General features: G+C 40.6%; 1 protein-coding gene across 3 annotated transcripts in view; it reads right to left on the bottom strand.

Moving 5' to 3' along the window:
• Positions 1–6632: 6632 nt before the first annotated feature.
• The window catches only part of PDCD6IP (programmed cell death 6 interacting protein), a 62095-nt gene continuing 49964 nt past the window's right edge, over positions 6633–18763 (bottom strand). For 2 of the 3 annotated variants that reach the window (XM_032647551.1, XM_032647550.1), the window contains exons 16-18: positions 12495–12618; positions 11173–11366; positions 6633–10237 (exon numbers count right to left, since the gene is read on the bottom strand). In XM_032647551.1, the coding sequence (XP_032503442.1) occupies positions 10063–10237; positions 11173–11366; positions 12495–12618 (493 nt within the window). In that variant the 3' untranslated portion in view covers positions 6633–10062. Of the gene's footprint in view, positions 10264–11172; positions 11367–12490; positions 12619–18763 lie in introns of all 3 variants that reach the window. The other variant, XR_004352068.1, reaches the window with a different exon arrangement.

Raw genomic sequence — 18763 nt, forward strand, 5'->3', positions numbered from 1 at the left:
TCCATCCTGGCTAAACTTGCAGAAATGGAAGCAAATTTCAGCAAGATAAAATACATATAAGCCTAAAGTCAGAGAAGGGCCAACAATCTCACCAAATTCTCCCCAAGTTATGGGGAGTTTGCAGGTGCTGAGAACAATTATAACAGCCAGCAGCTCTGAGCACCTACCCGGGTCGGTCTTTTGGGCGCTGCTCCTTTGCTGCTGCACCATCAGGGAGATGGAGGCTAAAGGCCAGAATCACAAAGGATCCAGACCAGGTCAGGCTGCTTCTAACAACCAGCCTTTAGCCTTTACACAGCGCTGCTGGTGGTTTGTAAATTTGGGACTTTCAGGGATGAAATCTGAAACTAGCCCCGAACTCGAGGGCAGGGGAAGAGCAAACAAAGCGGCAGCCAGTCCAGATCGTAGGCGGCGTGTTAACAAGCGGAGGAGCTTACCTGAGAGGTTGGTCTTGGGCGCCGCAGGGTGAGTGGGTCTGCACACCCACCCACCAGAATTTTACACGTTTATGTAGAGGCATGCTGGGTTCGATCATGTACACCGTCTAGAGGGTCTCAACACCGCGTACCCTCTCAAGGCTGCATCCTTGAAACCCTCTCCACTGTGGGCACCACAGATGGCGCGTGCATTTCAAGGACTGCAGGGGGTGGGGAACCTCCTGTTGCCTGGCTCAACTGCAGGTCCCAGTCTCTAGATGACCTCCCCCAAAAGCTGCCTCAGTGGGAGGGACCCTGACCCCAGGAGACCCCAGTGATACCCACAACTTGGAATGAGAAGTTGAAGGGGAAGTGTGTCCTCTGGGAAAGGCAGCACGTGAGCAGAACCCAGCGTTCTCCCAGCCGTGGCGAATGACACAACAACATGGGCAACCAAGGACCCCTTGGCTGGAGTGTCCCGCCCACTTTCCACAAGCCTCTCATCCACCAAGCAATTCCACAGCCCGTCCAAATGTGCCCCTTCTCCCTGCTGGACTCCCCAGACCTCACCTGCCTGCACCCCTCTCCTGCCCAAACCTTCTTGGGGCCCTTGCCAACGGAGCTCTCTCACTGCTGCCCTTTCTCACCCCTGGACTCCTCACACATTGCCTTTGTCTAAACTCTGCCCAACCAGCCCACCACCGCCTGCCCGCTACACACACACACACACACACACACACACACACACACACACACGGTGAGGGGGCTCTCCCTTGGTCATCTAGACACGGTGGGAAGGGATGGAGATGAGATGGCAGAGTCGCAGGACTTGAGCTCATCTCCTCTCACGAAAACCCCAAAATCACAACTAACTGCTGAACAACCATCAACCAAAAAAGACTTGGAACCTACCAAAAAAAGATATCCTACCTCCAAAGACAAAGAAGCCACAACCAGACGGCAGGAGGAGCACAATTGCAATATAATCAAATCCCACAAACTGGAAAATAATTCTGTTGCAGAGGTTCTCCCACGGGAGTGGGAATTCTGAGCCCCACGTCTGGCTTCCCAGCCTGGGGGTCCGGCAGCGGGAGGAGGAGCCCCGGGAGCATTTGGTTTTGAAGGCCAGCGGGGCTTGAGTGCAGGAGCTGCACAGGACTGGGGGAAAAAGAGACGCCACGCTTCCTTTTTTTTTTTTTTTTGGGCCATGCCGCACAGCTTGCGGGATCTTAGTTCCCTGACCAGGGATCGAGCCCGTGCCCCCTGCAGTGCAAGCGTGGAGTCTTAATCACTGGACCGCCAAGGAATTCCCCTTAAACTGCACTCTTGGAGGGCATACACAAGGTGTCACGTGCACTGGGATCCAGCGCAAAGCAGCGACTCCAAAGGATCCTGGGCCAGACCTACCTGCAGGTCTTGGAGGGTCTCCTGGGGAGGCGGGGGTGGCTGCGGCTCACTGTGGGGACAAAGACACTAGTGGCAGAAGCCCCAGAGAATATTCCTCCACGTGAGCTCTCCTGGAGGCTGCCATTTTCTCACCAAGATCTGGCTCCACCCAACAGCCTGGGATGCCTCAGGCGGAACAACCAACAGGGCAGGAACAGAGCCCCACCCATCAGCAGACAGGCTGCCTAAAGTCTTTCTGACCCCAAGGCCACCTCTAAACAAACACACCCTTTGACACAGCCCTGCCCACCAGAGGGACAAGACCCAGCTCCCCACAAGAGTGGACAGGCACTGGCTGCTCCCACAAGGAAGCCTGCATAAGCCCCTGGACCAACCCCACCCACCATGGGACAGACACCAGAAGCCAGAGGAGCTGTGATCCTGCAGCCTGCGGGACCAAGACCACGAACACAGAAAGTTAGAAAAACACCACAGAGAAATATGTTCCAGACGAAGGAACAAGATAAAACCCCAGAAGAACAACTAAATTAAGGGGCGATAAGCAATCTACCTGATAAAGAATTCAGAGTAATGATAGTAAAAGCGAGCCAAGGTCTCGGATAAGCATGGCGGGAAGTAACACAGTGGTGCCCCACCGCCCACGCTCTGCATGCACCCCCTGGATTCCTGATCCACCCCAAGTCCTCCTCAGCCAGCTCACCAGCTGCAAGCTCCATGGCTGAAACCTCGTGAAATGCCCCAGGCCTCCCCACAGGCACACGGTTGCCTCCTTAGGACATCCTTTCTGAAGCAGGGTGTCCCTTACCTGCCTCACCCCGCTGTCTGTCCTAAGCAGGTATCTCCCCAGAGTGCCCAGGCCACCCCATGAGGACGGGCTGAGGATTGCCCTCACACTTGGGATGCAGGCTCCACACCCATTTCCTGAGAGTCTGAGACATATCCCCATGTGTTGGCCTCAGTGGCAGGGCCTGGATCTCCCCACCCTCTAGTACCAGCCTTTATGGCATCAGTGGTTGGAGAAGGTGTGAGGGTCGGTCAGATAGAGCTTGGGATGGGAGGTGCCACTCAGGTCTGTCAACACCTGTTCTGAGTGTCCAGGCCTTGCCTGTGAAGTCCAGAGCTCTGGGGAAAAAGGCCCTTCTGACCTCCTCTCCTGACCAGTGGGTGCAGACACGTTTCAGCAGACTGCTGTGTGCTCATAAGGGGTGCAGCCCCTGAAAGCCTGCTGGGGAGTCCGCATCACCCACTGAGCCTCCTTTGCTCCGAGAGCCCCGGAGGCCCAGGACGTCACCCCTGGGATTTCATTCAACTCTACAGTTTCTCATACACAAGGTGCTACCAACCTGCTGCATCTCAGGAATGAGCCCCAAAGACAGGCAGACTCTTCTTCTGGGACCAAGTTGGAGCTTCATCCCCCAGCACCCACAGCTTCTAGTGGGCTCATCTCTACCATAGCAAAACAGGCTTCCCCACAACTGGGGCAACCCCTTGGCTTGGCCTTACATGGCATGACCAGGCTGGGGCCATTTTAGGATTCAGGCGGCTCCCTCTGAGGTAGAGGGCACTTTCAGCTGGGAATGAGAAACATGAATCTCCTCAGCACTGTCTAATGAGTGATTTACCTTCTCTCCATCCTGCCAACCCCCATATCTGACCAGCAGGTGAAAGCATTCAGATCACTCTTAAACATCAGCAGAGGCTTCCAGGGCCCCTGTTATTTCTGCTCACCAGTTCTCCAGTGGGGTCTCAGCCAGTTCAACCAAACGAATGCAGTGCTATTGTTGGAGCACGGCATGGCATGCATGGCATGAACATTCTTTGCCCTCCCAGAGGTGGCCTGAATGCAATAGGCAGCTATGAATTGAAGCTGATCAGCCCAGGTACATAAGAAATATCTATTTATTGACTGATTCAATTCTGACTCTGAAGCCCATCCCACAGGGTGATGAGAAATTCAGTCTCAGTCATTACTGGCTTCCCACACAAATATCCAATGTGGTGCCAAGTCCTGGGTCACCATTCCATGCTGCCCAGACTCATGGTCCCTTCAGTTACGGAAGCTCCACCTCATTTGGAGTGTGATACCCACTGGGCCTGCAGTGATCCCTCTAAAAAAGCTAACCCCTCTGAGGTGTTGCTGCTTCCTTTAACTCCTGGCCCCAGAGACTCCACCCTGCAAACAACCCCTGGAATAGGAACATGCAAGGGGTTTAGCTACCTGGTTGGCACTGAAAGGAGGGAGAAGGAAATGGAGAACTCCCACAAATTCACACTTAAACCTATCATTGTTCCCAGTTCAATTTCACTCTTCCTTGGAATACTAATTCCTTGAGGGCACAGTTGTATTCGCAGCACCTAGAATAATCAATAATCTCTCAATATACAATTTTGAATTATTGGGGAGAAAAAAATGAATAGGTGAATGGAGAGATGGATGTGAGGAATGAGAGCAAATGCCCTACTATAAAACAAATACTCCAAGAGACAGGATAAACTTTAGAAAGCCTTTAACTTTTCATCTCAGTGAGATCCCAGCTCCATCACTCAGCTCCTCTGTGCCTTCTTTCCTCCTGTCCTGCAAAATGGGATGAAGTCACTGGCCATCTCACTAGTGACTGCTCAGCTAAAATAAGTTAATGGAACTTAAATGCTTAGAAGAGGACCTGGAATGTGGCAGGCACTCAGTAGAGGTCAGCTACTTTTAGCAGTAACAACAGCACGCAAGAGGAAGCTATGTTTGTCATTGTAGATGTTCAGATCAGAGATGGCCGCTGAAAAGATCCCCAGCTCAGCCACTCGGCAGCCATGTGACCATGGACAAGTTGATCAGCTTCTCTCCAACAAGTTGACTCCTCTGTGTAGCGTATGAATAAACATATCAATTTCATAGGGCTCTTCTGCAACAAATGAATTATTATTTGAAGACTCAGTACAGTCCTTAGAACCAGTAAGTACACAGTTGATGTTGAGCAAGTTATTATATGAAATAAGAGTAGGCAACCATGCTATCAGTGGAACACAGCCAGCAGTGGACTAGAGAGAGAAAGGTGAGATCAGTACACAGGGCATCAGAATGTAAAGATGAGATGTGAAGTCATCAGGGGCAAAACTCCCAAAACTGGAGACACAGACGAAGACAGAGAATCACAGGTTACTGGGAGCAGAAGCCATTGGAGCCAGAATCCTGGAGGAAAACACAAACCTGAGCACAAAACAGTTTTATTCATAATCGCCAAAAACTAGAAGCAACCAAGCTGACATTCCAAAAGTCATAAGAAAATAATACATTAACAATATAAGTGCAAACCCTGTTTACAAAAATATATATAAAAAAGACAAGATTTAGCTGAGGATGGGAGGGAAGAAAATAAGAGTATTAGTGTTCCAAATAACTAGAAAAAAAGAAAGCATAATCCAAGCAATGAAACACAGGAAAAGGAAATAGGACAAAAATATTCCAAACAGACAAAATGTCCAAAGATTATATGATTATAATTTTAACAAAGTTGCAAATTATTTTAAACTTTCCTATTAGATTACAAAACAAAAACAAAAAACAAAACGAAACAAAAAACACTAATGTATCCAGCTAGAAAAAACAGTGGAGATATTAATAATAATATATATTAAAAAGGATCACTTCATGTTCACAATAATTGGCTTGAATATGAATCACGTGGCTTCAAAATGTGTAGAGACCAGAAGAGTTACAAATACAGGAAAACTTTAAAAGAAACACAAAGGTTATAGACTTGAACATATCCACCTGTATCACTTGGTGTCACTAGTTGAAAAGGACGTAAGCAGCTTTTAAGCAAAAAGGAAGGTTATCAGGAGCCACAGAGTTGACACGAGCCAGGATCCCTTGCAGGTAGAGTACTAAGGCAAACAACTTGGATGTGCCCCAGTTGAATTAACTACAAAGGCAAGACCGGTCAGTGGATGGGGACCCTGGTTAGCAGGGGCCAGCGGCTCTCTGGTACACAGGTTCTAGGCAAGCTCCTGTCTGCTCACAGGCAGTGCCCAGGCCAACCCCACCCACCCTGTGGTCATAAACTGAAACAGCCCCAGCAGCAGAGCTGCTCAAGTCACTGTCCTAGATTTAGGCTGCAGCTGAACTCCAGTTCATGGGAGGGTCCCTTAGTTCCCCGTGTTCTCCCACCCCACATGCCTAGGTTCCCAAGCCCCTCTGTGAGAACTCTACTGTCCAACCCAGATGCCAGATAAGTGAAAACAAACAAAAAAGATTTAACTATACCCAATAGTTATGTATCTTAAATGTATATAATAGGGATTCAGACTATAGATTCATTCCTGGAGGTAGCTTGTTCAACTTCAACACACTTCAAAGACATACAAAGCCAACACATTCTCTGATAAATTGTGTATCCTGAGCTACATAGGAGAACAGCTGCATCTGACCTTAAAACATGGGAGAAGTAGGAAGAAAAGAATATAAATGTTTTAGAAGACGAACACATTTCACCATCCCCCTTTCCCTGGTCAATTGACTGTGGTAAGCTCGCCAAACATTTCCAAAATTTAACCCAAAAATGACACCTGAAGAAGCAATTACTCATCTGAAAGATCTGGGTCAAATCGTAAGTGATGAAAATCATGGTCCATCCATGATCAATTATAGGGTTGACAGCTGTAAGAAAACATTTAAACAACACCGTCTTCTTGTCTCATGCAGTTAGTCAAAGTGGGTATTTTTTTATTTCCCAACCCACTGTTTGTCAAAGAAATTAGAGAAATATAAAAGCTGAAGCATAAACACTTTAAATAAGAATTCATACTACAAGGAAGTAAGAATCTTTCAACTTTTATTTCTAGGATACATTTCATCCGGAACCTTTTGTTTTCTTTACAATTTCCCCCTAAGAGAAATGAATACAATAAAAATATCATCCAACTACCAGCAATGTTTGTAAGCAGAAAAGAATCTAAAATCTCTGGTGTGATAATATAGGATTTCTTAAAAAATATAAACTTCATACCAGAAATAAAGCCTGAATATTCTCTTTTTCTCTAAAAATATAATTTTTCCTTCTTTGCTCTTCCATGTAAATCTTATAATCAACCATTTAGTTCTAAAGTCTATTTTTAAACTAGTAATTATAATGCTATAGCACTGTTTTTCTCCTACTTTGTATCCTGTTCTGTATTGTGAATCAACTAATAATTGCGGAAGTGTAAAAACAAAAAAAACAAAAATAGATGCTGCTAGGTTGTAGCAAGATTTTCCAAGATATCCTGATCATCCAAAAAAAAAAAAAATTCCCCATCAGCAAACTGAAGTCTACTTAACAAGTTGCATTTTGCCATGTTTATGAAATTAGAAAATGTGTAGAAAAAGCACTTTTGCAAACTGTAAAGCTCTAATGGAAAATATCTTTTTAATCTTTTTTGACTAGATAGGCTGCTGACTGGTACAGAAAACCAGGGACAGAGGCTCTGTGAAAACATTTTTTTTTTGGTAACTACTTAAATTTGGGGAGAGATTATAAATTGCAAAGAAGTTGGATGCACAGATCTCACAAAGATTGACTGGTTTGCAGTGACGTATGACTATTTTTCTTAAATGTAAATAAAGACCAAGAGGCACAGGAGTAGACCAATACTTTACACCAGACTGAGAAGTCAAGCCATCTGCCTCCAACTAGGAATAAGAAATAAGTTAGTTTTTCCCCCACTTCAGACCAGCTCCTTTATGCAGAGCTTCATTACTTATAGTCCATTTTAAAATAGTATTCCAAAGCCTGACATAAATAAATAAAACAAATAGTGTCCTTTCTTTAGTTTAGGAAGATAATCAAAAAGCCTAATTATAAACATAGGTACAACATACCTGAACCAGAGTGATAACTCTCCTACCTCTAAATAAAAAGCATTATCCACAACAACTTTTTAGGGTATTTTGTGGAATACAGGAAGTTAAGCAAAGGATAAAAAAGTCTGGTAACAAAAATAATCCCAGTAAGGGCTTGCTTCTTCTTTGCTAGAATGCAAAACGGACAGAGAAACTTCTTTCCATGAGCCACCTTAATGAAACTAGAGTCCTATGAAGACACACCCAGCAATGAAGGGCTGCAGAAATTTGGTCATCTGTACCTAAGACACTAGATGACCAAAGGAAAGCATCCTCAATCATCTAAAAGATGAGTGAACCAACAAGAGGGAATAGGCCTGGGTTTGCTAACAGAGCTGAATGAGCTGGGTATGCTGAGGAGGCTGCCACGAGGGGCTGTGGAGCCTCCTTCCCTAAAGTTTCTGAACCACCTTCCTGAGCCCTCTGAGAGAACAGAGGAGGCCTAGTCTAGCACAGGGAATGGGCTAAATGGCCTTGTAACTTCTCTGGTGGCCCTCCGATGCACTTACTCTTTTCTTTAGTGCCTTCCTTCCCCAAGAGAATATTCAGGCCAATTTTGTTTTGTTTTGTTTTGTTTTTGCATTAGTGAGAATTATAAACTAGCAATTTGGAATACCCCTAATCTCACTGAGTATCTTATGATAGAAATGATAACTTGAGTAATAATAAGGAACTTAAGTGCCATTTACACAAGTCAAACAAGCCCATGTCATATTCTGATGATTCCACATTAATAGAACTTAGCTATGATATGTAAAAAACTATTTTTGCCAAGGTTTTAACTACTGAACTTTAAACCAATTTCAGTATTCCATGTAAAGGTCATTTATATTGAAGTAACATGCCTTCATGTTTTCTACATACAACAACAAAGATTTTTAAAGATATACATATATTTTAAACCAATTCACTCCCTTTACAATCACACCTTCAGTCCCACACTTAAAATATAAACCCAAACTGTCAAATGAAAACAACAGTGGACCAACTGATAGTATCATTTAAATGAAACAGTAATTCAAGAGAAGGTTAGCATTGAAACTTAGAAAATAAACAGATTCATTGGACATCTACTCATATGCCTGGTATGTTCTGAAATGAACCTCACACAGAACAGACCCCACTGGAATATGAGACAACTCATTCCTTTCTCACTTTCTCATTCCATGAGGCATGTCTATGCACTCCACTAGGCAAGTCTCACTGAGGTTTATACAGTGATTAGTTTATCCTAACAGCAGAGACTAATATTAAATACACAGCCTATTCCAGAATTGGCATATGCTCCCAACAACTGTTTTGTGCACTCCCTGAATTATAAAATAGTCCAATCTTTTAGGAGCATAAAAATGAAAGGGCTTAGATCTATTCATATACATTGTGCATTAAATGTTAGTAGGTTAAGACAGTAAGGTGAAAAAAAGGAACGGAAGGGTACAGTAAATTTTCTTTAAACAATTCCATTACATTAGACAGCATTGTTAATGACATGTATTTATTTTAACCAGATTATGAAAAAAAGAAAAAAATTACCAGAATTTGTATCAATTTCTTGGAGAAGCTAATAATAAAACATTAAATATACATATTTACTTGTATATTTATTTGAAGAATCTTTGGTAGCAATTGTGTTTCTTCCACATTATAGGATTTTTCAAAATAAATGTCAAAATTAATTTACTAACCAGCATATGAAGGATAAATTATGGTTATTATTCTTTTGGTTTTCCTATAAAATGTACTTGAACCTATTAACTTGCATTAATCATGCACTTAACTCATGATCTGTTTAACTTGTGTACACATAAAATGAGAGACTAATACCAGAAAGAAATTAGACAGGAATGAGAATCAATGACAAAACATAACAATGACAACTGTTCTTAAGGAATTTATTTTTAAATTATAAGATTTACAATGTTTTGATTATGCAAAATAGCATAATGAAAATTAAACCAAATCAATAAACCAAAAGAGAAAGATAACTTAGTTTTCTTGAGTATCAGTACTGAAACCATCATTGTAAGCCTCTGATGTTCCCATCATGTCTTATGTAGAACTAAGTATAATAATTTCAAACGTTTCACTTGTGGGTTTAATTTCTCATTTTCAACTTTTATGAACTGTAATGTAATTTATTTCAAATCCTATTAAACTTAGTCTTTATACTGCAACAGCAGCAAATGGCCCATGTGCAATCAAATGTGGAACTGGGGCACAGCTTCTAGCTGCAGACAGAAATTACACACTGCACTCAGTACATCGGAGTACGTTATATTAACCAGAGCGTAGGGTTTAGTACACTTATTGCAGGGTTGGTATTTCTTTCCCTCTGAGCTGAACCAGCTGAGCTTCTGAGCTGACACACTACTGCTGTGGATAGTAAGGCTGCTGTGGGGGCTGAGGGAAGGGGTATGAAGGCTGCTGGGGTCCTGGGTACGGAGCCTGTCCAGGACTCTGGTGATACACTGGCGGATATGGCATATTATACTGGCCGTACGCGTAAGGATTATAGCCCATGGGCATGGGCATTTGGCAATACCTGATGGGAAGAAGAACACAAGAAAGCTGGATTGGTAAATCAAACACTAGAAAATGAAACATACAATAATTATTCTAAAATGAAGTTTTTTCAAGAAAGCCATTCAATGGCGAGAAAAAACAGCTGTTTCAAGGTACTTGCTAGAGAAAAGTGTTCTATCCTGTTATTAATTGAAATGCAAGAAAAAAGTGTTGAATGCTACCCAAAAAATAAGATTGTTGAAGGAAATAAGACTAAATATTCAACTATGAACAAGGAATAAAAACGGAAGCCCTAAAAAAAAAAAAAAAAAAAAAAAAAAAAAAAAACGGAAGCCCTTAAATCTAATGTGGCAATCTAAGTACACTTCTGTTTCACAAGATTCAATGTTCACTGTAAGGCTCATAAATTTACTATTTACAAAGTTTTAACGTTTGGAAGATACAATGTACTTTACTAAGTTTGGAAGACATTTTAAAAGATAGTTAAATGTCTGGATTTTTAAGACTAAAAAAACTATCACAAAGGCAGCTGAGCTTTAAGAAAATACATGCCATAATTAGATAGATTTCTATTTAAGAGATGATCAGAATGCCAAGACATCAAAGTACAGGTATGTAAAGAAGGCCTTATCAACCTTGCTATGCTAAGCTCAGAAAAGGCACCTACCTGTTTGTCACCTAAATGAAGACCAAGGAAACATTCTGAATTCCATACAGAAGAGATATGTTTAATATAAACCCAGTAAGTAAAAACTAAAATTAAGTCTGGGAAATGGCTATTCAACGACTCAAAAAAAGTGACTATAACTTACTTTTATTTCTACGTGAGCTGACAATGTAGCTTACTCATTCATGACACCTCCGTTCAGAGAAGGGGTGAGCTTGTTTTTAAAAGACTAACCAGAGCTAGAAACATTAGCCAATTCATTGGGATATACAAAGTTTCAGCCTTACCCGGGATACCCTGGATAGGTGGGGTATGGGGGTCCCTGGGCCTGCAGAGGGGGAGCTGAACCAGGAGTTTGTGATGGAGCTGGTGCAGTGGTCCCAGTGCTCGCTGGAGCTGGAGCTGGAGCAGTAGCAGGAGGAGTTCGATTTGCTGGAAGCACAGGAGGTGGAGGCCGGGCTGGGGGCTGGGGCTTAGTAGGCTGTAAGAAAAAGTCAGCACTGACAAAATGTGTCAGGTTTCTGTCAAATTGCTATCAATCAAAATAAAAGGGCATATGAAAAACTCTAGAATCCAACCAAATATATTTCTAATTCCCATTCTTAAATGTGGGCTTATTACTCCAGAAATGTACTGTAGCTGAAAAGTAATTCTCCAATTTGTGGATACTCCATAGCCACTGCTCTTTCCCTGATGCCTAATATTTAATCATTTACTGTTCACTACTGCTCCCATCAATGGTTAGACATTTGAGGTGGGAGGAAGGAGCAGGTCAGGTACCGTTTATTCCTGTTATCTCTTCCTGGCCCCATGAATTTTCATATGAAAATTTTTAAACACCAGAAAACTTAAAAGAATACTATTATAAACAATCACGTTTACCAATTAAATTAATTATTAATATTTGGCCATCTCTGCTTTATCTATATCCATATATTTATCTATCTATATATTTGCAGAACCATTTGAAAGTTAAGTTGCAAACTTCAGGACACCAGCCCGAAAGACTTCAGCATACAAGTCCTAATATTCTCCTACATAATCACAATACCATTTCACCTGAGAAAATTAATAATTATTTCCTAATATCATTGAGTATCCACTCCACATTCAAGTTTCCCTATTTATCACAAAATCTCTTCTAGGCGTTTTTATGAACCAAGATCCAGCTGAGGTTCATGTATTGCATTTGATTATTATGAATCATTCCTCTCTTTTAATCTAGAATATGCCCCCTGTCTATTTTTTTCTATGACATTTGCTTTTAGAAAAGACCAAGCCAGGTGTCTCACAGAATGTTCCAGTTCTAGACCGTCCAACTGTTCCTAACAGCACAATTTAATTTCTTGTTTTATCACTGTATTTGCTATAAACTGAAAGTTGATTCTAAAGACTTCATTAGATTTAGTTAAACATTTTTAGGCAAGAATCCATGAGTGATGCTGTGTTCTTTATACTGCAAAACATCAGAAAGTTGAGGTTGGTCATCTGATCAAAGTGGTGACCACCAGACCTCTACAATGTAAAGTCTGTGTTATCCTTTACAGCAAGCAGCAAGCTGTCAAGAACACGTAAAACTTGCATTTTAACAATGTGGTTGCTTACTGACCGGCATGGTTCTCGGTGCTGGAGTTGGAGGCATTGGCGTGTGTCCCCCTGCGGGAGAGGACTGATACGCAGGTGTAGGAATTGAAGGAGCACTAGGTTCTCTGGCAATGCTTTGTTGCAAGTCCCTTATTAAAGACAGAAGTGTTAGAAATTAACACAATTTTGAAAACCAACACATACAAAATACCAGATCTTTTTCTTACTTTCTTTTCTTCACATATGAAACACAGAAAATATACTCAAAACAATGATGGTATTTTAAAATATACTACATTTCTGTTCTTGACTAGAACTAACTGAAATCTTCTTTCTTCCTACTATTGAATAAAGTTAGTTCTTATTCTGTTTCTGAAGACCAGGGAAAAAGGTAAACTTTTTCAGAGATCACAGTTAGAGCCAGACTAAGGAACATGTCAAACTGAGCAAGTGAGCCTAAGAAACTGCCCTCTCTCTAACAGGAGGTCGTCCCCTAGATGAGAAACTCGTAACATAATAATCTAATAATTATCAGAAAACTACAACTGTACATAGATACCTAGCTAATATTTTAATCGCTGTATTGTATCAGTGTTTACAAAAAACAACAACCTATTCGAAACCACTGAGCAAATTTCTTGATGAAAACTTTAAAACCGTTGTACAAATTTCTTGATGAAAGCTTTCTGGAAGATATTCGAAATGTGGCACCGAGATAGTTTATGTTAAAAGATACCTCATAATCTATTATTAAGGTAAATTCATTAAACATAGAGGTTGAAAGGACTATTAAAATACAGTATTAAAAATTTTGTTAATATTTTAAAGTCTCCTCTAACAGTAAATTGGAATCTCACTAAACAAAACCCTAAAGTAAAATACACTCTATGAAATACTTGGTATTGATCAACTTCTCACTGTGCTGATTCACAAGCACAGAGCAGTAAACATGACATGTCCTGAAATGTCTGCAACAGGACCTACTGTCTTGATGTAACAATTAACAGCAACTCTGAGTCCCCCAGACCACACTTTCACTGTCAAAAACAATCCCAGTTGTAAGATAAATTAGACACTCCACATAGAAAGAAAACTTACACACATTCATCAAGAAATCAAAACTACTTCATAATGTTTGTAAATTTGTAATAAATGCTTACAATATAAACTGTAAGTTTTTAGTCAATATTAAAATTTGAAAAAGGTCAAACTTTGAAACATCTAATATATATGTGTGTATATATATAACTCACATATAATAAATATAACAATTATATTTAATATTTTAAATATTTTATTTATTATAATTATCTTTACAACTATTTAATTAGATTTTGAGTATATTTAATCATAAACACAGTATCTAGCCTGTATGATTATAATATATTATAAAGCACATAAGACATAATATTTTTTCCTTTGATAGACTCCAGAGATGGTTGCAGTAAATAACACATTTATAGGACAAATGAGAATTTCCTAGGCACTTACTAATTATATAAATCAAAGCTATTAAATCACAGAGCCATTTCTGTTTGTTTCACAAACTGGGCTTCTCTGCAAGATTCAGTCTGAACAAAGGGTTCTATGGCTAAAAAAAAAAAAAGGCCAGGGGTACAGATAAAATGTCAAAAATAAAGTTAGACTAGTTGGTGGTACTATAAGAAATATGAAATCCCTATAATTATTTATATTAATTTAATATAATTTTCTGAAAAGGTAATATATTCACTTGATTTAAAAAGTGACAGGCCACTCGCTATCTACAAATTCTCATTCCACCATTCACTACCACAAACAGACAGCCACTATTTTTTATTTCTTATGAACCTGACCAGAGCTTCCTTATCAGAAATAAACCAATTCAAATGTGTTTTTTTTTTTTTTTGTGGTACGCAGGCCTCTCACTGTTGTGGCCTCTCCCGTTGCGGAGCACAGGCTCTGGACGCGCAGGCTCTGGACGTGCAGGCTCAGCGGCCATGGCTCATGGGCCCAGCCGCTCCGCGGCATGTGGGATCTTCCCAGACTGGGGCACGAACCTGCATCCCCTGCATCGGCAGGCGGACTCTCAACCACTGCGCCACCAGGGAAGCCCTGTATTTTTATCTTCTCCGTTTTTACATAAGAAGCATACTTTACACTGTCTGTAACCTTATTTCTTTTTTACCATTAATTATTTATCTCAGAGATTTTTCTACATGGGTAAATAGAAAACATTCTTTTTTTTTTTTTTAATAGCTGCATAGTATTTCACTGCACAGATGTAGCTTTATTTCACCAGCCCCACCAGGGATCGAACTCATGACCCCTGCAGTGGAAGCGCGGAGTCTTAACCACTGGACCACCAGGGAAATCCCTGAAAAATGTTATTTCAGAGTAATTTTAATTCATATTTATTTTATATTGAGCGAGGGTAAGTATTTTTTCATATGCTTAAGAACCACTCATATTTCATCTGCAGAATTTCTGTTCACATCCTTTCCCAATTTTTCTACTGAGTTTTTTCCTCCTCATTAGTATCTAGGAGTTCTTTATAAATTACGTATATTTGCCTTTTGCCCATGAATAAGTTTCAAATATTTTTCCCCAGTTTATTACATTTTGACTCTTATCATGTTATGATGAACTTTTTTTTTTATGGCTTCTGGGTTTGAAGTCAGAATTACAAAGACCCTTCCTATTTCAGCTTTACTAAGAAATTCTCTCATATTCTCTCTTCATTTCATTTTATACATTTCAATTATGATCCTTTCAGAACTTATTCTGAGGTAAAAATAACTTTTGTTTTCTAAACGGCTAAGCACATGTTTCTAACTTCTTACTGATTTAGGATTTTTTCTTTCACTAAATTCACATATGTATTTGAATCTATTCCTATCTTCTATTCTGTCTTTGGTCTAATCACGTGCCAGTATCACTGTGTTTTAGAGACACTATTACATATTTTAGTGTCTGGCAAATTAGTTTCCCCTTACTGTTATTATTATTCAGTTTTCCTGGCTAATCTTGTTTAATTGTTTTTCTACTTGAGCTTTAGGATCAACTTGTCTAGTTTTACATGAAAATCTGTTGATACCTTTTTTAATCAAAGTTACGTTGAGGGACTTCCCTGGTGGTCCAGTGGTGAAGAATCCGCCTTCCAATGCAGGGGACGCGGGTTTGATCCCTGGTCAGGGAACTAACATCCCACATGCCACGGGGCAACTAAGCCCGCGTGCCACAACTACTGAGCTTGCGTGCCTCAACAAGAGAGCCTGCATGCCGCAAACTACAGAGCCCATGTGCCACAACGACAGAGCCCACGTGTCCTGGAGCCCCCACACCACAACTACAGAGGCAATGCGCCCTAGAGCCCGCGCACCACAACTAGAGAGAAGCCCAAGTACTGCAACAAAGAGACCACGTGCTGCAACGAAAGATCCCGCATGCCGCAACTAAGACCTGATGCAGCCAAAACAGTTAAAAAATAAATAAATAAATAAATATTTTAACAAATTATGTTGAGGGCTTCCCTGGTGGCGCAGTGGTTGAGAGTCCGCCTGCCAATGCAGGGGACGTGGGTTCATGCCCCGGTCCGGGAGGATCCCACATGCCGCGGAGCGGCTGGGCCCGTGAGCCATGGCCGCTGAGCCTGCGCGTCCGGAGCCTGTGCTCCGCAGTGGGGGAGGCCACAACAGTGAGAGGCCCACGTACCACAAAAAAAAAAAAATTATGTTGAATACATAAGTTTCTTTAGAACTGACATCTTCATGAAGCTGTCTCATCCTATCTAAGGACATGATACGTCTTTCAGCTTGCTCAAGTCCTCTTTTGTGTCCTTGAATAGTGTTTCAAAGTTTTCTTCATACCGGTCTAATAAATGACAAATTTATTCCTATGTATTTTATCTTCCTTATTGCTATTTTAAGTGAAGTCTTTTCCTCCATTATATCTTCTATGTGTTTATTTGTATGAAGGCTATTGATTTACTTTTAAATATTTATTTATTTATTTATTTATTTATTTGGCTGCACTGTGGGACCTTTCTTTAGTTGCTGCATGTGGGATTCAGCTCCCTGACCAGGGATCGAACCCAGGCCCCCTGCATTGCAAGTGCGGAGTCTTAGTCACTGGACCACCAGAGAAGTCCCAAGGCTATTGATTTCTACAAATTATTTTTATAATCACCTATCTTCAGTAACAATTCCTTTATTATTTGCAGAGTTTGAGGGTTGATTCTTTTGGGTTTTCAAGATGTGTAATCATAAAGTCTGTAAGTAGTGATAATTTTACCTCCTCCTTTCCAATTTTTCTATCTCTAATTTCTTTTTCTTTTCTAATGGTGTAGTCTGGTACTGCCAATATAATATTAAATAATAGCATTGATAATGGGCATTTGTCTTTTGGGGAAATGTTTATAGCATTTCTCCATTAACCATGAAGCTGAGTTTTGTGCAGATATAAACAGATAAATAGATCTATTGTATATATACACACATACACATATATTTTCATGTTAAGGAAGTCAATTAATTCCTATTTTGAGTACCAGAATAGTTATTTTCTCATGCTTTTTCCTCATCTATGAAGAGAATCTTTCTCTCCTTAGATGTAAAAATACTGAACCAATCACTGCATTACTGGAATAACCACCCACTCCCCCTTGGTCATGCTTCTTTATTAATATACTAAAGAATATCAATGGCAAGTATTTTATTTAGAAATTTCGCATCCATATTCATAAATGAAACTGGTCTGAAGACTTTTGTTTTAATCTTTGTCAGATTCACTTATCAGTAAAACTAACTTGGAGGGTTTTTTTTTAAACCTCTAGAACCATTTAAAAAGCATTCTAATTATTTGCTTTTTAAAGGTTTAGTAGAAAAACTGAAAACAACTGGCCCTGCTCTTTCTTGGGGGGTGGAAGAAAGTAGCTCTTAACTTCGTCCACTTCTTCAATGGGAAACTGTATAAACATGGACAGAGACAAGAATAATGGTCAGGTCATCTGAAGGGCTCAAGAAAGGCTCATGAGTATAATAGTCTCTGGGTCCTTTACATTCATTACTAATTGAGCACATGGCTCTGTATACACCTGAAGGACAGGCTGACTGGATATAAAATCTTTGCCTCACATTTGCTTCGAGTTCCAACAAGCAATCATTCCACTCTGTTCTAGCATGCAGTGCTGCCAGCCTGAATTTTTTTCACCTTTTTATAAACTTACCTGATCTTTTTGCCTGACTGCCTTAATAGGATCCTACCATTATCTTTTAAGACTAATAATTTATATGCTGGGGTGTTGACAGTTCTTGTTCATTTCTCCTGACCATATTATATACCCTTTCAACAAGCCTTATTTTAGAAAAATGTTCTTGAGTAATATCATTAAATATTTGTTCTGTTCACTGTTTTGGTTTTTCTTCTTTGAAGGGAATTCAATTTTACATATATTGGATCTCCTCTGCCCACTTTCTCTAATCCTTTTTAATCCTTTCCTTACTTTGGTTTCATTTTCTTTGATTTCTTCTTTTCTACTTTGTGCTCCTGTGTTTTCTTCATCGTCTATCCTCCATTTTGCTCCTTCCCATTTCATCTTATACCTGTGATGGCTTTGTTCTTCTCTTCCACTTGTTTCCTGAATCCCGACATCTGCCTCCTGTTTTCTTACCATTTTCCTTGAGTTCTGGCACTTGTTTGTGGTGATCCTTAATGATTGTTTCCTAGCCTTTTCTTTTTTTTTTTTTTTAATTCATGGTAAATTTTTTATCTGTTCTGTGACGACATTATTCTGGTGAATGTTCTTCATCTATTAAGTTTAGTAAAATTTTGTTCTCTTTCTCACCTCAATGAATATAGTATATTTGTATCGATGCTGTGTCAACTCTCTATTCATTACTCCACATGTAATGAGTCCTATGTTACTCGCCCAGCTTTTCCAGTAGGCCCCTGCAGAAAGTGACTTTACTGACATTTTCTGAGCTATAAACCCTCTCTCCCTCATGTTCTGTGCCTCTAGCTTCATGTAAGGAATCTATTTGCCACTTCAAAGTAAACTGCTTATGTTTATTCGCATTTCCTAAGATCTGTTACCCTGAGCTATTCTGCTATCACTTCTGTGACATCACTGTTCTTCCTACATCTAGAGTTTCCACTCCTTTTCGCCCTTTGGTTCTCAGATCATGCAGTTATTTCCTTGCTGCTTTGTAAAACACCATGGAGGGGACTTCCCTGGTGGCGCAGTGGTTAAGAATCCACCTGCCAATGGAGGGGACACGGGTTTGATCCCTGGTCCGGGAAGATCCCATATGCCAT

The sequence above is a fragment of the Phocoena sinus genome, chromosome 11 (genome assembly GCF_008692025.1).
Source record: "Phocoena sinus isolate mPhoSin1 chromosome 11, mPhoSin1.pri, whole genome shotgun sequence".
Lineage (NCBI taxonomy): Eukaryota > Metazoa > Chordata > Mammalia > Artiodactyla > Phocoenidae > Phocoena > Phocoena sinus.